We start from the raw sequence: 22626 nt of genomic DNA, 5'->3' as shown, positions 1-22626 counted from the left end.
CTACACCCCAGGTTCCTCACAAAAACTGCCACGGAATCCTCACTATTCCCCTCCCTCACACTTAACTTATTGGGACTTCCTTTCCTACTTATTCCCTCACCACTTCCTACAACCTTGTTATCATTTTCTACACCTAGCCCATCTGCCATCTCCTTCTATAAGTTATTTTCCTCAAATTCATCCACTAGCCTCTTTAACATTTCCTAGATTCTTATATTTCTCTTTATTGCCTCGTCCCTTTTACCTTTTTCAATGTCATCTCCACTTCTACCACTCTCTTTTCTTCCTTTTTCTCCAACACGGGCTCTATCCTCTGGAATGGGAAGGGAATCTGGCACAACAGACAGAGAGTAGTCATTAGTAATAAAAATCGAATTGACACATATACATGGGTTTTGCTGGTTCTGGGGGGAACTGCAGTGACTAGTAACAATGTCTGTAATTCCCTGTTTTGGAGTGTGAATGTTATCTATTTCCTCAGCTTGGTTCTGAATGGACAACTTTCCTTTCTCTTGTATAACACAAGTAATACTTCTCACACCCTGTTGTTTACCCCTTACTGACATACTTGTATTTTGTTGCTGGGAAGCATCAGAAACTTCCTTACATTATAGCCTGCCTTGGAATCTGGTTTGGCAATGGTTCTTCTGGTTGAGAGCAAAGGTTTCCACCCCCAAAGATTTGTCTGTACTCAGTTGCGTCAGCCTCCTCTTCTCTATCAGGTCGAGTTGTTACACCATCAATAATGCCGTTTTCTACTTCTGTAAAAAATCGTTCCAGGTCTAGATTGGCTACAATCTCTTCCACCTGCAACTCCCTTTCCGCTACACTACCAAGACTGGAGGAAACTTCAGAGTCATCTTCCCCTTCAACCTCCTCCAAACTGCAAGCTACCCAACCTTCATCCACTGAGTCCTTCTCCGCCACATTTGCTCGTGCATACCTAGGGTTTGGGCGGTCTGAATAAGAGTGACCATCAAAGTCCATAGCCACGTCTGTGAGAGGTACCCATTGTAGGAAACCCCTTGAACCCTGTTCAGTCCTTCGTGACTGTCCAACCCGAACTATCTTTGTTGGAGAAGAAGATAGACAGAAGCTGCTGTCTATAGTCGCGAGTTGCTTCCCCTGACCCACATGATCACTTAAAAATCACATGGGTCGGTCTTCACACCACTGGTTAAACCGCATCTACCCTCAGTTGGTTCAGAGCAGGCGGTTCTCATAATATAATTACTCGACCCACTCCCCCTCTTGGCCACATCAGCATAGGAAAACCAGCCCTCTTTTGCTCCTAATAATTCAAATTTTTTTGAATTTTTTTCCTTTAATTAGCTTATTTGTGCCTTGGTTTTCCTTGGCCAACTTTACAGCTTCCCCAAATAAATCTCCTTGCTCGCCAGTAACTCTCACCACTGGTTGCATGCCACGTGTATACCAGCCTGCCACCTCAGCATCTTCAACCTTTGTTCTTCTTCCCCAAAGAGTCGCTTCCACTTCTGAAATCAGCCAAACACGATACCAGTATCCATAAGCTAACACATCAACTGATCTGGGAGCAACTCCGGTTTCACCCCTGCAATTTTAACCTCAGCAGCGTATAAATCCTGAAAGTTAAACTCCTCCATGGCTCTTCCCAACAACTTCACTATTTTCTCCAGGTTCGACACGTTCCATAGATGAAACGGAAGACTTAACAACTTGAGTATGAAACTTCCAGGGTTGAGTTCTGATGAAGGAAGATTTGAACCGACCTCGTAATCACTCAACACGTGGCAAAGGCAACAGCTCGACACAACAGCGCGCCCAAAGCGAGAGTACCGAAAGGAGGAACCAACAGTTCGAACTCCCTACAAGGAGCCCAAACTCTCCCTTAGGCCCCGAGCCTCACACAGGGCAATGATCCGAACTGGCTTGCCCCATGGCAGCTCAGGACACTCCCCTATCTGAACTCAAGACTTCACCTCGCTCACCACTCCAGCACTTCGCCTCCAGGATGCCAAACTGAACAAACGTACCATACCTGACACCGAGGAGGTCCGTATCCAAGGGCGGCGCACCTGACTGACTTGGGATTTGACGCTTGACATTGCAGAGACGACTCCGACAAAGAGAGCAGTGGCGGTTCTGTCCAGCAGAGGGGATGACACCCGAACTGGCAGGAGCTCAGAGATAATCATACCCGACCTAACAGAAGCTTAGGAGTGAGTGTGCGAGGTGGTTATAAAAGGCTCCCTACCCCCCAAGAACAAGGTATGTGAACTTTGCGCCATTTGGTTTTATCTTGCCTTTGAAGAGAATACTAACTTGAGCTTCGGAGTGATCTCGTTGGGTTCCTCCCCGGAGATTCCCCACTTTTTTCTTCCTTTCAGGCCCCCCTGTTGCTCCAGTCAGAGGCAAGGTCGTTGACAGCTAGGACCGGCCGGATTGCGCTCCATCAATTGGCACCGTCTATGGGAAATGCTTCTAAAAGCCTCCCTATAAAACTCTCATAACCTCTTTTTTCCAAAAACCCCAACACTCATGGCTTCTTCCAGCAATGCCAGACGTGCCACGGAGGTGAACACCATCGGGGAACAACTTCAAGTCCCCGTGGTGTGCATCGGACAGTTCACCATCCCCCTCCCGGTGGATGGGATCCCCAGCTTGAATGCGCCACAAACAGTGGCGTCTGTAAACCTTCCTGCCATGAACGTCCCCCTTCCACTCCCTATCGAAACGACTTTTACTGAACCAACTGCTGTCCCCCTGGCGACCCGCTAGAACCAGTTTGACGACCTGATGCAATGCATGCGGGCAATGCAAGCCCAAATGCAACAATTCTAGCAACATCAATTCCAATAGCACCAAGTACTGCACCACCTCTCTCAACATCACTATCAGCAGCAGTTCCCCCAACTGCTCCTGAACCAATCACTGCTTCCACCTCGGCACCCTGCTTTGAAGCCGGTTAAGGCTTTCCCTCAGGGTGGACGCCCTCACCGAGGAGAAGCCTCCCAACTCCAGAACCCCCCTAACAGCTAGGCCTCATCCCCAGGCCGGAGGGAAAGAAAAATCACCCCCGCCTCGTAGCTCGCAGGTGGGTCGGGAACCTCGCCTACAAAGTCAGCACCTCGGCGCTCCAAGCCTGAGTTCCCGCTCACAGAGAACCGATTCAGCGCCCTAGCAGCAGACTACCAACATTTCGGGCCCATCGAGCTCGGCAACACAGAGGCCAGCAATGCCAGTACCAGGCCCACTCAACAACGAAGGCGCCGACGAAGTCGCCGAACTGCCACCCGTGTCCTGCCCGAGCTCAAAGGTAAAGAAGAGACAAGCTCGGACGAGGTAAAGGCTGCACCTATCATCTCAGTTCCTTCCCCCCTCTCATCAGAACTCCTTACAATCCCCATGCCCAGAGACTTCAAACTCCCTTCCTTGGACAAGTACGATGGGTCCTTCGACCCCAGCGACCACGTCGATGCCTTCCAATCCCAAATGCACTTGGCAAGGGCCAGTGAGTCGTGCATGTGCGTGGCCTTCACCACCACTTTCAAGGGGGTGGCCCGCACCTGGTAATAGGAACCTAGCCCCCAGGTCAATAAGAAGCTGGACCCAGTTTGTGCAGGTCTTCACCGCACACTTCGTTACCAGCAAGCGGTGCCCCAGAACTGAGGAAAGCATCTTCGAAGTGGTTTAGAGGGAAGGAGAGTCCATCCGGGGCTACATCAAGCGGTTCAATGACACGTGCTTGCAGATACCGCGACTGGACCCTACGATACAGCTCGCGGTGGCTAAGAGAGGAGTAACGCACAAGGAGTTCAAATGGCACATTGTAGCTAGCCAGCCCGCGATCGTGGCCGAATTCCTCAAGCTCGCAGACAAGTTCATGAGAACAGAGGAAGAGATCAACCAAAGGACCGAAGGCGGGGTCGAGAAAAGGAAAAGAGAAGGTGAGCCCTCCAACCCAGGTGACAGAAGAAACCCGGCTCGGGAGGCGAAGCCAAGCCAGCCGTCCCGAGCTCCCTTGGCAGTTCGGATGGACTACACACCCTTAAATACAAAGTGGACTGAGATCTTGATGACGATCAAAGACGCCCCATACGTCAAATGGCCACCTTGCCTAAAGGGAAACCCAAATGAGAGAAATAAAAATTTATACTGTAGTTTCCATAGAGATCACAGTGATAGTACCGAACAGTGTAATAATCTCCAGGACGAGATAGAGGGACTCATCCGTCGTGGATACTTGAGAAATTTTGTACATATAGTAAGACAGGCCGGCAAGGGGAGCACAGTAAGGATGCTACGGAATCTAGTGGCAGGCCAGGCGAACCATCGCAAAGACAGCCTCTGGAAGAGAGGCTAGTTCGGGGAACCATTCACGTAATAGTGGGAGGTTTGGTGGTACCAGGGTGTACTTCGACAGTGGCCCGGATGTCAGTTCGCGAGGCAACCCGAGAAGAACAGAACTTTCCAAAGAGGCCGAAGACTGAAAAACCGATCTTCACGGAAGACAATGCGCGAGGTGTCCACTATCCCCACGATGACGCGCTTGTCATAAAACTAAGGATCAGCGACTTCGAAGTTAGGCGCATACTTGTGGATTCAGGTAATTCGGTAGACATCCTCTTCAAGTTGGCATTTGACCAGCTACAGTTGAAGAGAAGCGAGCTGAAGCCCGCAAACACTCCTTTGGTGGGCTTCAGCGGAGAGGAAGTCAGGCCCCTCGGGAAAATAACAGTACCTGTGGAAGTCAGCACATGGCCTTGTGCGGTTAGACTCAACCACGATTTCCTGGTGGTCGCGACCCCATCCCCATCCAATGCCATAATAGGGCGGCCAATTACGCATATCCTGCGGGCAGTGGTCTCCACCTACTATTTGGCAATGAAGTTCCCTACAGACTTCGGTGTGGGGGTAGCGTGGGGCGACCAACTTGAGTCTCGCAAGTGTTATGTTGCCGCCCTGAAGGGAAAAACCAAGGCGGCCAACAACCTTGAACTGGAGTGGCCTACGGAGCAAGGCGAGGAACGAGCTTCGCCCATAGAGGAAACGATCGCGATTCCGACTTCGGTCACGAGCCCAGCTCGCACACTACAGATCGGTGCTTCCGTCAAGGAACCTCTACGAATTGAACTGGTGAGTTTTTTACTTCAAAATTTAGATATTTTTGCATGGTCCGCGGCCGATATTCCCGGTATTGACCCCAACCTTATAACTCACAAACTTAATACTGACTGTAGTTAGACCCATTAGACAGAAGAAACGCAACTTAGCCCCAGAGTGCTGGAGGGCGGTCGACGAGGAGGTCGAAAAGCTCATCGCAATAGACTTCATAAGGGAAGTTCATTATCCGAGCTAGGTAGCCAACCCAGTGCTGGTGAAAAAGGCAAACGGCAAGTGGCGCATGTGCGTCGACTACACCGACCTGAATCGAGCTTGCCCGAAAGATTGCTTCCCCCTCCCCAAGATTGACCGCCTAGTGGACGCGACCTCGGGATATGAGTTGCTAAGCTTCTTGGACGCCTACTCGGGCTACAACCAGATCAGGATGGACCAGTCCGATGAGGAAAAAACCAGCTTTATAACCGAATTCGGCCTATACTGCTACAAGGTCATGCCCTTTGGATTGAAAAATGCTGGGGCGACCTTTCAAAGATTTGTAAATAAGCTGTTTCGACCTTTAATTGGCACGAAAATAGAATGTTATGTAGACGACATGGTCGTCAAGACGCAGTTTTTACAGGAATTAATACAAGAATTAGATTCTGTCTTCCAAATTCTGCATCGATTTAACATGAAACCAAACCCAAACAAGTGTGTCTTCGGTGTCACATCGGGTAAGTTCCTAGGGTAAATTGTCAACCGACGTGATATTGAGGCCAACTCGAACAAGATAAAGGCCATCCTAGATATGAGACCACCTAGAAAAGTAAAAGAAGTTCAGAGGCTAAGCAGCCGCATAGCTGCCCTGAGCCGCTTCATGTCCAAATCGGCAGACCGCTGCCTTTCTTTAAAGCAATCAAAGGCAAAGGGTTTGAATGGACCCAAGACTGCCAGCTCGCGTTCGACGAGCTAAAAAACTACCTCGCTAGTGTGCCGATCTTAGTCCGGCCTGAGGAGGGTGAGGTCTTGGAACTGTATCTCTCGGCAAGCAACGAGGTGGTCAGTTCGGTACTAATAAAAGAAGTAGATCGGGTCCAACGACCCATCTATTATGTTAGTAAAATTTTGTAGGGAGCAGAGACAAGGTACCCGCAGATGGAAAAGCTAGCATATGCACTAGTAATAGCAGCTCGGAAACTCCGCCCATATTTTCAGGCTCACATTGTCATTGTCTTGACTAACAAACCTCTGAGGCAAGTCTTACTCAAGCCCGAGGTTTTCGGTCGGCTGACGAAATGGGCCATCGAACTCAGTGAGTACGACCTCCAGTACAAGCCGCAAACTACTATTAAGGCCCAAGCCTTAGCAGATTTTATCGTTGAATGCACGTTTAGCCTCGAAGTCCCCAGGCCGATCGAGCCCGAGATCCCCAATTTGGGTGAGCATGGAGCTCCCAAGCCAATAGAGTTTGAACCCCGTGAAGTAGTAGCCAGTGTGGCATCTCTCCTGGTTAGGACAAACGCGAACTGGGATGAGGAGCCCTGGATCCTTCACGTAGATGGCTCCTCGAACCAACAGGGCAGTGGTGCTGGATTAGTACTACGCGGCCAGGTGGCACAAAACTGGAATACACACTACGCTTTGAGTTCGCGGCATCCAACAACGTGGCGGAGTATGAGGCACTGATAGCCGGACTTAACCTAGCGCAAAAAGTAAGGGCAAAACACATAGTTATCTGCAGCGATTCCCAGCTTGTAGTCAACCAGGTTACGAGCGAATACGAAGCACGCGAGCTGACTATGATCGCCTACTTGGCAAAAGTAAAGGAAGCTCTGGTCAACTTCCAGTCACACTTCATCAGGCAAATACCGAGGTCAGAGAACACTGAGGCCGACGTCCTGTCCCGGTTAACCAGCACGAGTCACAACACCATGAGAACCGTGTACATAGAGGACTTACCTCGGCCTAGCATTCTCGGTGGGGCAGAGGAGGTCGCTCCCGTCCTTGAAGCAGAGCCGAGCTGGATCGACCCACTCGCGAGCTTCTTGCTAGATGGAACCCTCCTTGCGGACCGCAATGCAGCCGGGGGAGTGCAGCGCCAGGTAGCCAAATATGTCATAATAGACGAGTGGCTGTACCGAGCGGTCCTACACGCTCCCCTATTTGCGTTGCTTGCGACCTGTCGAAGCTGAGCTCGTACTCCGCGACACTCATGAAGGTCTATGTGGCGGACACTTGGGGGGCAGAGCCCTCGCCCAAAAGGCACTTCGACAAGGATACTACTGGCCAACGATGAAGGCAGAGGCCGTCGAGCTCGTCAGAAAATGCGACAAGTATCAGAAGCATGCCAATATCCACCATCAACCTGCTGCCGACCTAAAGTACCTCACCAGTCCATGGCCCTTTGCACAATGGGGCATCGATCTCCTGGGGCCATTCCCGCCAGCAACAGGCGGGAGAAAGTTCCTAGTGGTGGCAGTAGATTACTTCACAAAGTGGATAAAAGCTGAACCTTTGGCAACAGTTACAGCCCGAAACCTACAGAACTTCTTTTGGAAGAACATAGTATGTCGCTTCGGGCTACCTCGGGTACTGATCTCCGACAACGGCAAACAGTTCGAGGATACCATGTTCCAAGAATGGTGCCAAGATATGGGAATTCGTCAGAACTTCACATCAGTCGCACACCCGCAGGTAAACGGTCAGACAGAAATAATGAACAGAGCCATTCTCCATGGACTAAAAGCACGACTAGATCGAGCTAAAGGGTTGTGGGTGGACGAGCTACCAAGTGTTCTATGGGCTCACCGAACTACGGAAAGAACCGCCACGGGAGAGACCCTCTTTAACCTCACCTACGACACTGAAGCGGTAATCCCGGCGGAAATCGAAATACCTACACTGCGACTAGAAGTATATGACGATCAGACAAATGGAGACGAGTTACATACCAACCTCGACCTACTGGATGAGGTAAGAGACCTTGCGCACATTCGGACAGCGTCCTACCAGCAAAAAGTAGCTCGGTACTACAATGCCAGAGTAAAGAAGCAGAGCTTTCGCGTCGGTGACCTGGTTCTCCGTAAGATCATGGTACCTGAACCCGGTGTGGGCAAATTTGGACCAAATTGGGAAGGGCCCTACAGAGTAAAGAGAGCGCTCGGGGGGGCATACGAGCTCGAAACCCTGGAGGGCAAACAAGTACCCCGAGCGTGGAACATCGTCAACTTAAGGCAATACTACCTCTAGACCACCAAGCGAAGTGGACAAAATCGCTACCAGAGCCTAAGGGTTAGGATGCCGAGCTAACGAAGGAACCTCGGCATAGGCAAGCAAAGAAAAGTGTCAGCCAAAGGCTTAGGCGAAGTGGAGACAGCGAACTAATAGGGACATCGGCATCTCAGAGACTAAGTATTAACACCAAAACAAAGCCGTGCGAGTGCAGTAATCCGGGCAAGAAACAGATCGAGCATATGGTTAGTTTGGGAGAAAGAACAACCAACACTTAACCAAAAGAAAGTCATTCCATTTCAAAATAAGTGTACATTTCAAAAAAAAAAAATATCGAGCTCGCAGGCCCAGAGGTACTTATTCTTCATCAGAAGGCACTTCAACAACACCCGAAGGTCCTGCCTCGCCCTCGGAGTCCGGCTCACCATCAACAGCATCGGCCATCTCCTGAGTAATGCGCGAAGTGGATATCGCACTAATATCAAGCTCGGGGTATGTATTCCGGATCATCCACTGGCTTAGTTTAAAGCCCTTTCTGTACGAGTCCACCATCAGGTCATCGAAGCGCGACGAGGCAATGTATTCATCGACAACCTTCTTCTTAGCATCCTCAATGCCTTGGGAAAAGATCTGTGTCCTCTCCCTAATGTCCTCTTGAAGGTATTCAACCTGGTGCTGCAAATCCAGCCTCAGGTCCGCCATATGCTTCACAACAACTCCCATGTCCTCGGCATCTCTCTGAGACCTTGCCTGCCTGGTCTGTGCAGCGCGAGCAGCCGCCTCAACAGCTCGGGAAGTCGCCTCGGCAGCTCGCACCTGCCTCGAGCTCCTCTCCACCTGGGCCGCCAAGGCATGGATAGAAGAGTTCACCTACCAAAAGGAAAGAACAAGTGATTAAAAGAACGGCAGTGAGGGATAAAAGCAAAGAAGCCCGACAAGAAATCTGACTTACCACCATGGCATGAGTGGCAGCACGACAGGCCACCTGGTTCAAAGGAAGATCGGTCCACGCCGCGACCTCCTCAGAGTAAGTGGCCTCCCTACTCTTCTGAAGAGTGTGGTTCGGTGACAACACGCTCCTGAATTCTCCTTGGGCTCCCGAGCCTAAGGGCCCAGTTCGCGTATAAGCAGACCCAGAGTAAGCGGGAGCACCAGAGTAAGCGGGAGCCCCCATGTAAGTAGTCTTGGCATAAGGGGCCCCTGCCGCTTCTTGCATTGGAGGAGCCATCTCGGGCTCCCTGGGCGGATCCTCTGACGGGTAGTCTGGTACCTCGGGCTTTGCATCTTGGGGCAGCTCGGCACGAGTTTGTTTGGCGACTCGCTTCCTCCTCTTCATGCCTTGAAGCAGGTGCCCACCATGAGTCCTTTTTGAGTCCATCACACTTGCAAAAAGAGTTCGGCATCAGAAAAAACAAAAGAACAGAGCAAAACAAAAAACCTCTGAGTAAGGAACCTACCCGAACTCAGGCCGACCACAATGAGCTTGGCCTCCGTCAGATACTGATGGCATTTTAGCCCAAGTCGTGCCCATTGCTGGAGGCCCTTTACCGTCTCTTTATCAAGTGTAACACCGGAGTCAGGGGCGGCCATCCCCCACCCGGTTTGAAACGACCACTCCAATACACTTCTCACCCCGAAGTAGTCCCGCTTCCATGCCGGGACCTTGTTGGGAAGTTCATGTAAAAGCTTAAAACCCAGGCGAGGAGATAGGTAATATGCCCGCCTACGCCCGGGAAGGGGACCCGCTTGCTTCTTAAGCATTAAAATGGAAGAGAAGATCTCCAAGTCTAAAGGAAAGCCCTGTTCGCAAAATAGGGAGATTGTCCCCACTAAGTTACGAATGGAGTTCGGGTGAAGCTGGTCGACAGTAATGCCGAAGTGGTTCATGACCTCGACAAGGAGAGGGTGGAAAGGCAGGCGCAACCCTGCAACGAGCTACTCCCGGAATATCACGATCTCATCAGGACCGTGCTCCCAAGGGAAATTGCCCGAAGGTATGAAGTAGGCGTACTCCTAGGCAGGTTAAACTGGGTAATAAGGGATTGAAGCCCCTCGGGCGTCATGGTCAAGGGCCCAAACTTGTCTAACATCCGACCTCGACGAGAGGTGGATGCCAAACTGCCCGAGGCGACTCGGCCTACGGTCTCGAACTCTTCCTCGAGTTCTACCTCAGGTTCGCTAGGACCGTTGGGGGATGCAACTTGGTTCGTAGAACCTGCATCTGACCCCCTTGAAGAACTGTCTGAGCTATCTGAGCTAGACATCGGGAGGAGAAGATGGATTCCAAGAAAGTACTCACCCGGAAAAAGGCTTGAACGGACTACGGAAACTTGAACACGAGCTAAAATCTCGAATGCAAACTAAAGGCTTGGACGCGAGCTGAAACTCGGACACGAGCTCAAGAAGCAAAACGCAAAAGTGACAAAGCGACTGGGGTCCCCCACTATTTATACCTACAGTAACCGAGACGTGACTGGCCACACGTCCCTCGAAACTGAAAGCGCACGTCTCCTCACATTAAAGGCGGCAGCAACAAGTTTTCAAATTTGAAAAGACGCCCGTTGTCGCGTCTCCCAGGGGCGTGCTTTTTGAATTTTGAAATAAAGTGCGCGTTGTCACGTCTCCCAGCGGCGCACTTTTTGAATTTTGAAATAAGGCGCGCGCTGTCACATCTGTCAGCATTTGTAGGCAGATTGGCACGTTCCCGTCTTTTTGGTGCTCGAGAAACCCAAAAGAATCCTGACGACGCGCACCTCGCGCTATCAGTCAACCAATTCGAAGTACGGGACAAATCCACCCACCACCTCGTGAACTCCCCGCGCCAGGGCAAGACCCTTAGCACGAGGAGTGGGGGGCAATTGATGAAGGAAGATTTGGCCTGACCTCGTAATCACTCAACACGTGGCAAAGGCAACAACTCGACACAACAGCGCGCCCAAGGCGAGAGCATCGAAAGGAGGAACCAACAGTCCGAACTCCCTACAAGGAGCCCGAACTCTCCCTTAGGCCCCGAGCCTCACACAAGGCAACGACCCGAACTGGCCTGCCCCATGGCAGCTCAGGACACTCCCCTATCTGAACTCAAGACTTCACCTCGCTCACCACTCCAGCACTTCGCCTCCAGGACGCCGAACTGAACAAACGTACCATACCTGACACCGAGGAGGTCCGTATCCAAGGGCGGCGCACCTGACTGACTTGGGATCTGACGCTTGACAGCTGCACTTCAATGGCCACCTGCCACCACCATCGCCAGTTGCAGAGACGACTCTGACAAAGAGAGCAGTGGCGGTTCTGTCCAGCAGAGGGGATGACACCCGAACTGGCAGGAGCTCAGAGATAATCATACCCGACCTAACAGAAGCTTAGGAGTGAGTGTGCGAGGTGGTTATAAAAGGCTCCCTACCCCCCAAGAACAAGGTATGTGAACTTTGCGCCATTTGGTTTTATCTTGCCTTTGAAGAGAATACTAACTTGAGCTTCGAAGTTATCTCATTGGGTTCCTCTCTGGAGATTCCCCACTTTTTTCTTCCTTTCAGGCCCCCCTTGTTGCTCCAGTCAGAGGCAAGGTCGTTGACATCTAGGACCGGCCGGATTGTGCTCCATCAAGTTCCATTTCATTACAGAGTGGGCTTCCAATTCTGGAGCTGGAGCAGACCCTCTTCAGAATCCAACGTAGTGAGATCCCACTGCTCATCACCTACGTCAAGGATTGCCTTCCTTTCAAAAAAGGGCTTCAACGCAACATTGGATTGATTTCCTACATTGCACACCACTGTATCCAACACTTTTCTCCAATCCTTCACTTATTAGCTGTTACCACCATTCTCCTCACCCAGGTATTCTTCTCCGCCTCCATCAAAAGCTTTTTCACCCCTATCAAACTAGCAAAAGCTTTCCGCACTGTACTGATATACAAATTAGATTGAACCATTTGAACCATCTGGTTGTTAGAACAATGGGCAAACTAGCTGTTTTTATTGAACTACCCAATTTGATAGACAAAAGAGAGAAGTATATGAAGTAAAAGAAAAAGAAAAAAAAACTTTTTTACCTGACAAGTGACAAGAACATCCAAAATAAAAAAGGGTTATTTTCAGTGTTTTTTCCTCATCTTATACTGTTTATAGGTGAACTTTTGTACTTCTTTATTCCATATACTGTTAAATTTGCAAACTATAGTAGTTATAGGAGGCAATAAATTGAGACTACTGACATCTCTCAAAAGTAAATCCCTCCAATACATGTCTGCCTCCCTCTACTGAAACACTCTAGGTACAGCATTGTGTATGTCCATTCTAATTTATTTATAAATAGAAGTTTTTTGGGGGGAATTTTGTTATTTTTATGTCCCTACTACTGGCATTAAACAGAGCGGAATGGCAAAACAGAATTCATGTACTGGATTTCATTGCTATAAGGCTTCAACTCCTCATAACAATATCTTTTGCAAGAAGCCTCTTCTTTCAACTTCCTTCTCTCTCAATTTCTGTGAGCAAATGTGTATAAACAGTGACTCTGCTCCTTTCTTTTGTTCCCTTCCCCCTCAATGACACCTCTCTGCATTTCTTTCTATGATCAGAATATGGTCTCCCCCTTATTATTTATTTTATTTTGCAATTGATACATGCATATTTAGGGTCTCTGACTCTCTGCCCCTTTGATTTTCTTCCTGCAATTCTTTGATTTATCACATATGCATCAGTACAGATCTGCTAACCACAAGACACTACAGCTGCATATCGGGAACATCTCAGTTGTCATTCATGGGGAGGTATTCCCGATGTGCAGCTGTAGTTTCTTGTGGATATGTGTGAGTAGCAGATATGAACTCCATTATACATACAACTCTAATTCTTGTGATCTTGGACACCTATCCATGTAATATGCTTATATCATGCTTAAATACCTAGGTTTTGGAACTAATGCCATTTTTCAATACATATATCTTGCCAGTTTAATTAAACACCTAATGTGTACAGATTTTTACAACATATTTTTGTTACCAAACAATTTTACATATCCTATTTGTGTTAATACTATAAAGTATACTTCTTGTTATAATCTCTTCATTTTAAGTTTTAATAAAATTCTTTGAGTCGCTCATACAAAAATGCTATCAAGTTTACTCTAAAGTGCCCATACTACAGTTTCTGGTGTTGTGCCAGATATGCACTGTGCCCTGAACTGTACACTGATACACTAGGCATGTATAGGTATCCTGGTATCTTAGGCTGTATCTGGTGTCATATGGGGTACATATCGTGTTTGATAACTGTATGCTAGGTATATTCAGGCATTCGGTATTGTGTGTGTATGTGATAGGCATATTCAGCTAGACATCATTCATGAGACTGGATTGAGGGTAGAACCTAAGTTAGACCAAACCATTCTCTCAAATGGTTCAACATCCCAGATCAGTTTCTAAAACATCATTTCAGAGGGCTTCAATAGAAAGGGAAGAGAATACCAATAAAATGATCAGGATTGGAAAGATGTGGATCACAATTCATAACCTAATGACTGAGAAATCCATATAATTTCATGAATCAAACTATACAATTTCCAGCTCCAGCACATCTGTGAGAGTAGATTGCTAATGCAGTGTTCAAGCTGTCATTAACTTCACCATCTTGTATATGTGCAAGGATAGACAAGATAAAATACTTGAATTGCATAGCTTCTAACTTCCAAGTGTATGTTAAGGAAGATCATTATCACCTTGATTGGAAACATTGGACTGCCTCTGACCATCCACATAAACAAATAATAAATAACATTGGGCTGCCTTCTTCTTTTTTGGGAGATTAGTCATTGATGCTATATGTATGTAATTATATAACATAGAATGCTATTACATAATATTGGTCCCAGCTACCTGGGTCTTGGTTCCGAGGGATGAATATTTTGGGCCTTATTCAAAATAATAATTGTGTTTGTTTTCAAAGAGTCTGAGACCCTGTTTGGTTTTGTTCCTGGTAAGCCCTTCTATGGCTCTCTAAAAGGGTAAGCACTTTTTTGGTAATTGATATAGAAATGCTTCTGGGGAAGCTGGATGAAATTTTCTTTAGAATCTGAAGCCACAAATTAATGCTCCTGGATTTCGCCTCTTTGGAGCAGAAATTTCAAACATGTGCTGAAATTATAATATTTAGATTCTTTTTGGACACCTAATTCAGACTTTCAACCCTTCTAATAAATTTTGGAATTACTAATATACAACTAGAACGTATATTTATTTCAGAAACTCTATTACATAAAAAGAAACCATTAAAATTTCTTATTATCTCTGATATCCCTGACACTAGTATTTGGAAGCTCCACTCTGCTGGTAGGTTCTCAACTAACTCCTTTTTTAGGCTATGGTGCCAGGAGATCCCAACACAGATTTCCCTTATAAGAAGGTTTGGAGTTCGTGTGTTCCCCCTAGAGTTTCTTTCTTTGTTTGGGAGGCCTGTTTGAAGAAAATAAATGCTTGTGATTTACTGCAGAAGAAGAACTCAGGCAGATGGTGCATCTCACCTACTATCTGCATCCTTTGTCTGGGTGATAGTGAGACTGCTGATCACCTGGTTATTCACTGCCCAATTACAAGGAGGATTTGGGTTCACTTTCTTAACCTTGTTGTATATAGTTGGGTGGCTCTGGAGGAAAATTTTACTGGTGTGTGGTATCTCAGGCGGTGATGTGGTGTGTGTGGGAAGAAAGAAATTCTTGCTTATCTGATAACAGAGTTGAGGAGCTGCTTTCCCACACCACCTATTTGTGTAATTTGTGGGCAGTTAATTCTCAGGAGTTTAAAGGAATCTCTTTAGGTCATCTTCAAAGGAACGTGGTGGGGATTCTTCAGTTGTCTCCAGGCCATTTTAACAGGCCTAGTCTTGTTCCTGCAAGAGAAGAGACTGATTTCAGCTTAAACTTTGATGGTAGCGCTCGAGCAGTCCTTGAGCTGCAGGGATTGGTCTTTTGAGGAGGAAGGATGTAAGCATTTGCTGGGTTTTCAGTGGTCCATTTGGGATTACTGATTCAACTAAAGCAGAGATCATGGCAGCTCTCACAGGCCTCAGAATAGCAAAAGAAAGGGGTTTGTCTTCTCTAACCATTGTAGGTGATTCTGTTAATACTGTTAAGTGGTTAGGTGAGAGGGAAGAAGGCCCCTGGAGGTTGGCTCATTATTTACAAGAGACCAGAAATATCTTGTTTGTGCTGAATGCAAAGATTTATTGGGTTCCTAGAGTGTTAAGCTCTATGTAAGATCAGTTGGCCAAGTAGGGTACCCACAGGGAAGCTTTTATCAGTGATACAAATCTGCCTTGTAATTTCTAATTGTGGCTTTTCTTTTATACATCATCTCATGTACCTTTGAAGTTCCTCTTTGATGTAATCAGTTATTTTTTCTCAAAAAATTCTTATTATGTTGAAGCCTTTTCATTTGTTGGAACTTTCTTTAAGTGCTCCTATTGTTTATAGCAATCAATGGGTTTTGCTGAGGCTTCACTATCCCTGTTGCCTTGTTCTACAACTTCAAGCAGTTAACCTCATCAATTTGAAGATTTACCTGAGGAAAATTTTTGGGGAGTGGGGGAGACATGGCTGACTAAATAAGAATATTTTGACTTGGATGAAGAATATTTTGGAGTTGCAATAAGGTTGTGCATACAGAGGTAGCAGGGTGATGTCTTCTTTTGAGCTGAAATTTCAGGGGAATCAAACAGAACCTTGGTGGTAGTTTTGAGAAAAGGGTGATCTTACATTCTGCAACCTCACATTGTTCTGGAGATGGTTGAAGTTGATTTGTCATGTGGACTGAAATTGGAGGAAAAATAGAGTAACTTTGGCTAATAGTATTACTTTCTTTCTTGAGGTTTGAAGGAGTGACAATGCCACAGGTTGGCTCAACAGACTCATCATAGGTTAAACCCCTTTAAATTTATGTTAATTTTCATGGAAATGTGCATATGGGCTTCCCAAATTGAGCTTACCAGCAAGGTCTATCAAGCAGACTTTATTGGGGGGGGGGGGTATTAGAGTTAGCTACCATGCAACCATTCTACGACTTCATTATATTTTTCTTATATTCATGTTCTTCAAGGTTTATTGGAGTGTTGCTACTGAACAAGTTAGGAATCTTCAAAGTTTACTCCTATAGTGGGTTGTGTAGGTCTAAGGCAATATATGCAGAGTGGCCATTGCAAGGAGAGAATATAAACCATAAACTAATCAAGTCTATGGTATTAGAGTTGAGCTTAATGGAGATGAAAGGATGCTATGCAAGAAAGGGGAAAGGTGGGTGGGTATTTAGTGTTGGACTTGGAGGCTTGGAGATTGCATTGATTGGACATGGTTTATGTTGGTTTTCTTATTGTGTATTTGTTTTAGTGGTTTAGCAGGGTGGAGCTTGTCTTGCTTGGGGTGGTTATTTTGTGTGTTTGATTGCTTGATGTGTATGATCCCAAGGGTGTTGTTATGGAATCATTGTTTACTAAAAAAATGATTATCCCACCGTATGTAGTATCTTGCCCAAGAATCAAGTCACAATGATGGTTGAAGTGAGATCAACTCAAGTTCAAGTCATTAAAGCCTCTTTCAGCTGTTTGCATTCTTGGCCTTCAGTCATGTGATCAAGTTGTTCACTATGCTTATGAGGATGCCTATACATAGGCTTACATGCAGTATTAATAAATTCTCCAAACAAGGACGTAATGATTTTGAGAAAAATGAAGGCATGCTCAAGTAGAACTTAGACTAGGGTGTAGATGCAGGCACTAATATCCACTAAAAAACAGTGGCAGGAAAAATCAAAACATGATTTCTTCCTAATTAAGGAGTGGGGGATTTAATTAAGCCAAAAAGGGATTTTAGTTGGTCCATACTAGATAGTTCATATCAGATCCAAGGTTCAAGATATCGATACACCCGATACACCGGTAGAGGCATATCAGGCAGTATTAATAGCTTTTTTTTAGTTGTTTTTTTTTTTCAAATCTGGTTTGGAGGGGCCGGTTTAAGGTCTGTCCACCCCCTGAATCAGTCAAAACCCCGATACACCCTCTTTAGGGGCATATCGGAAAGCTCCCGATACGATACATATTGGCTGATACGGCCCGATATATGTCGATACTTTGAACCTTGATCAGATCTTATTAGAATTAAAATCTTGGTCGTCTCAAAGCCCCTGTGGATTTTGCTTAAAGATGGCATTTCCATAATTGTGCTTTCATCAAGGTTCTGCACTTGGCCCTTGTTTTTTTGCACTAATCATAGATGAATTGACTAAACATATTCAGGAGGTCTTATGGTGCATGTTATTTTCTGATTACACTGTTTTAATTGATGAAACTAATGAAGGATTAAATGCAAAATTAGGCTTATGGGAAAAATTCCTAAGAAATATAAGATTTTAAATTAACTAAAACAGACAGAATATATATATCATATGTAAATTTAATAACAATAGGAGTGCAAATCAGGGCATACTTAGGATTGGAGACCAAGAGATAACTCAATGTGAGCCTTTCTGGTACCTTGGTATGCTATTCATAACAAGGGAGAGATTGAGGAGGATGTTGCATATAGAATTAGAGCAGGATGGGCAAAATGGATGGGTGCATCTGGACTTTATGTGATAGGAAAGAAAATTCTATAAAACAGCTGCATGGCTAGCCATGCTGTATAGAGTGTTGGGCAGTCAAGAAACAATATGCCCAAAAAATGAGTGTGGCAGAAATATGTTTGCTAAGATGGATGAGTTGAAAATGTAAAAAGGATAGGGTCAGAAATGAAATCATTCAAAGGATCTTAGGAGTAGCTCTAGCAAGTTATAAAATGAGAGGAAGTAGATTAAGATGGTTGGTTACGTGCATAGAAGACCATCAACAGCACCTGTAAGAAGCGATTTATTATTTTATGACAAGCTGAAAGAGTGAAAGGGCTAGAAGGGCTAGCCGTAGACAAAAAAGGACATGGATAATATTAAGAAATGATTTAAGTGCCAATATTTAAAAAATGGATATGGCATCAAACAAAACGAAATGGCAAAACAGGATTCATGTAGCCAATCCCATATAGTTGGGATAAGGCTTGGATGATGATGGCGTTTTCATAATTTTTGATTTATTATTTATAGTATACTGCTTAGACTAACAGAAAAATTTTATAAAACAGTTACAAGGCCAAGATGTTATATGGAGCAAAGAGTTGGGCAGTCCAGAAACGACATCCAAAATGATTTTGGCAGAAATCTGAATGTTGAGATGGATGAGTTGGAAAACTAGAAAGGATAGGATTAGAAATGAATTTGCTCCAAGGAACCCAGGAGTAGCTTTAATAGGTGATAAAATGAGGGAAAGTTGACTAAGGTGGTTTGGGCACATGCAGAGAAGGCCATCTACAGCACCAGTAAGAACTGATCTGTTACTAGTCAAATGGACTAAAAGAGATAGGGTCAGACCAAAAAGGACATGGATTGAAGTAGTAAGAAATTATTTAAGGTCCATTATTTAACAATAGATATGACACTGAACAGAATGGGGCAAATGCTGTAGTTTTATTTATTTTGTATTTTTTCTGTTCTTTTGTGAAGGTAAAATATCATATATATATATTTTTTAATTTTAATATTGGCCTTTAACTGTATTCTACTGGATCTTTATTCACAACCACCACCCTGTATGACATGATTGGATTACATCACCTTTAAGTTAAAAGATTCCTTTGATGGGAAAAGGGGCCAAGCAATCCTTATAAAAAAAAAGAAAAAGAAAAATGGGAAATTATTTAAAGTTAAAAACAGAGGCTCCAAAAACCATCTTCTTTCCTTTTCCCCCCTCGTTGTGGATAGCAAAGAAAGCCCTTCTTCCTGACCACATCCAAACTGTTTGAACTGTTGGACAACCCATGCAGATCAATCTGGTTACTTTTCTAATATAACCTCCTTGTGGGTGGTGGTAATGTCGAAGTTTAACCCACAATCATCCACATGTTTGAACTGTCATGGTTGATCTGCATTGCAAACTCCCTTGATTTGTACCTTGCAAAGTTGCAATACTCACAATAAGATGGTTATAGTGACTGTGGTTGAGCTCTCAAAATGTATCCTACTGTCATCATATCTGCACTTGCCAACAGTACTGGATCACTCCACTTTCCAGTCATGGGAAGCAACCAAAGTAGCAACCACCGCTCCCCTTGAGAAGAGGTTCGGTACTTCATATGTTCTAAGGTGACCTTGGAATCCATCCCCAACCATAACATCATCTTCCCCCATGGACAGAAAGAATTAGCACACATCCCATATCAACACTCATGTTGTCATGATGGAACCAATACCTTGGGATAAGTCAAATTATCAGAGGCCACTAGTCAGATTCTTATGCATTGGCCCATGGCCTAGATTGGAGAAGTGATTTTAGAGATATAGGGGACCCCCTGAATGGGAGTTCTGTTTATTTTCTGCATTTATTTTCTTAATGTAAAGCTTCCTTCAGTGGTTGCTGAATTAGTGATTTTCTCTAAAAAGAACTTGCTCGTGAGTGTTCTTTTGTGTGATCGGTTCACGAGGTATTTACTTGCTAGTCTTGCGCAACCAATGTTGAATGAAGAATATTTTGACCTTCTGCCATAAATGACTTTTTGTTTCCTCTTTTGCATAGAATTTATGGGTTATTGCACTGCATTGAGCTTTGTTTTTAGTTTGAAAAACTTGTATTGACTGTGGATGATTTGTGTATCCATTAACTTGTTATCATGCTTGGGTTTTTTTTTTTTTTTGTTAACATATTTGTCCGTCATTGTTTTATATAGGATGAGAAGGACAAGAAAATTGTGGAGTTGACCTCTGAGTTGGACAATGCAAATCAACGATGTGAAGTATATCGAGCAAATCTACTTGCGATTTTGAAAGATATGGAGGAACAAAAGTTAAAACTGTCGGTGAAAGTTCAAAATGTAAGACTTGGTTTAAAGGATTGAATTGAATGAATCTGAATGGCGAGATCGAGTATCGACACATCCCTGCCCTGGCATTGGATATTGATATTTTTTCGTGTATTATTAATAGTGAAGGTGGAGTAAATTTTCAATGTGGCTTTGCTGAACTCTGTTATTACTTTCGTCTGGATGCTAGCAAGGCTGTTGTTGCTGCTGTACTGACTGATCCATACTCCATAGAGATAGAGATAGAGAAGTATTTAATCATGTATATTATACAGATACAGATGTTTTTATTTAAACCTTGTTTTCGGAGTAAGGGAAAGGCTCAGTAACATTAGAGTTGTGGTTTGCCAGACAATGGATGGATTACCCGAGAGAGATAATCAACCATCAAACTTCGTTAGAGTTCAAGATCCATCTTTTACCATCAATATCATTTCAAGAAGAAATACCATGTCCCAACCCAAGTAGAAGTAGTCACGCCTGCCGTATTACTTGCGCAATTCTCAATCTCAAATCGCTACCTACAAACGCTTGTTCTGGGTATAACAACCTGTAATTACTTCTGTTTAAGTAAATATTAATTAAATTAAAACAGTTGAAATAGATATTGGTTTTCATCATTTTGTGATGTTTGTTTTGAGTACATCTCAAGAGTCCATAATTAAAATTTGTACCTTAACAGTCACATTTTGCTTGTCCGGGCTACAAGGGAAGGGAAAGCACAAAAATGTACATGTTGGTACTAGAAACATATCTGAATGAAAGTTGGATATTTGCCATTAATATCCCATCTAATCTGTTACTACTATTCATTGACATTCTCAGTCACCCAGGAGTCCAGGACCCCCGGCTTGTGTTCTCTCTCTCTCTCTTATTTTGAATGGTTATTATCTTCTCTCTGTTTCAGGGTTTTTAGACCAGATTGTTTATGCTATGCGATGCCAAAGCATTGGACGTCAAACTCTAGTTACCAGATGTTGGTTATCGCTTAGGCTATGTTTGGTTTGAAGGAAAAGGAAGGGAAACTTATATAAAGTTTCTAAAAGTTCCTTTCCTTATTTTAATTTTCTTAAAATCAAATACAGTCTTCGATAATCATTAGAATCTAAATGTTATATTGTTCATTCGCTACTCATTGGAGGTTTTGATATTTGTCAGAAGAGTAAGGGGAGTTCTTTTAAGTATTTATCCCTGAATCTTGTCAAACTATTAGATAGACCAAAAAGCAAAGGAAATAATATTAAAGAATTTCTTTCTAAAAAACTTTTATGCCTATTTCACATTAGAACAAACATAGCTTTATGTATAGCCTTGGGTTAATTTAAGTCTTCTCTCTCTCTCATATTATACATATTGAACAGAGTGGGGGTATCATGGAGCAAGGTGCACATGAGGTCCATTGATCTTACCACATAGAGTTTGTACGTATGTTCTCTTTAAAGAATGCCTAGTGACCATCCGACTACTAGGTCATTAGCAAATCAGTTTAAGTTAGAGAGCCCTCAGTTTCAGTTAACTGAATTGAGTTTAGAGGTTGTGGGTGGCCCGCTCAAAAGGTGAGTCGTGTCGTGCTGGCCTATGGGCCATGCTGCCCTCCCCGGTGGAAAATTTGGGGGTTGGCACGACATGGCCCACAGCCCATGCTCAGGCGGACCTGTGACGTGTCATGCCATGCTACGAGCTTGGGCTGGGCCGGGCCTTGGGCCTGGGCTGAATTAGACTACACTGTTTTTTTTTTTTTGAAATTTTGATTTCTTTTCTAAGTAAAATTGTAAAATTAAAATATTTAGCTTTTCTTTGAACTTTGGGAATTGAGAACTATTTAAAATTTTAAGAAATGAGAAATCTAAGTTATTTAACACATAAATGAAAAAAATTCTTAACCAAATGGAAATAAGAATGATGGAATAACAAATTGGAAGAAAAATAGGAATTTTATTTCATTTAAATTTGAATGGTACAAGTTACAAATACAATGATTGGATCATTAGATGCTTGGATGAATGAAATATGAAAATGGAATAAATTAATAAAATATAAAAAATACAATATGGTTACACATTGAAAATACAAAATTACATTGTTAAAAATTTTAAAAAATCAAATAAATTAAATAAAATAAAATAAATTACAATATTTAAAAAAAAATAAAACCAAATAAATCAAATTCTTGAATGATCATTCCTGATTTTCATCATATGCTTCGGGTGAAATATTCGGTGTAGTATCATACCCTCATTTGTCTTATAATCTATCTTCTCATCTAGCCAATCCTTGAGACAGATGCACATCTCCTGCTTTCATCGTTTATGTAGCTTCTTTTGTTATTGAACACCCTGGTACCTGCACTAAAACAAGACTCCGATGGAATTGTAG

The 22626-nt window shown here is 44.3% G+C and overlaps 1 protein-coding gene across 2 annotated transcripts in view; it reads left to right on the top strand.

Moving 5' to 3' along the window:
- The window catches only part of LOC148849599 (protein FAR1-RELATED SEQUENCE 5-like), a 28219-nt gene extending 7656 nt beyond the window's left edge, over nucleotides 1–20563 (top strand). For both annotated transcript variants that reach the window (XM_088951815.1, XM_088951816.1), the window contains one exon: nucleotides 20119–20563. In XM_088951815.1, the coding sequence (XP_088807941.1) occupies nucleotides 20119–20286 (168 nt within the window). In that variant the 3' untranslated portion in view covers nucleotides 20287–20563. The remainder of the gene's footprint in view (nucleotides 1–20118) is intronic.
- Nucleotides 20564–22626: the final 2063 nt, after the last annotated feature.

This window comes from Nelumbo lutea, chromosome 6 (genome assembly GCF_056320005.1).
Source record: "Nelumbo lutea isolate HS-2025 chromosome 6, American lotus-T2T, whole genome shotgun sequence".
Classification (NCBI taxonomy): Eukaryota; Viridiplantae; Streptophyta; class Magnoliopsida; order Proteales; family Nelumbonaceae; genus Nelumbo; species Nelumbo lutea.
The sequence above is the reverse complement of the archived record's forward strand: the minus strand, read 5'-3'. Positions and strand labels throughout refer to the sequence as shown.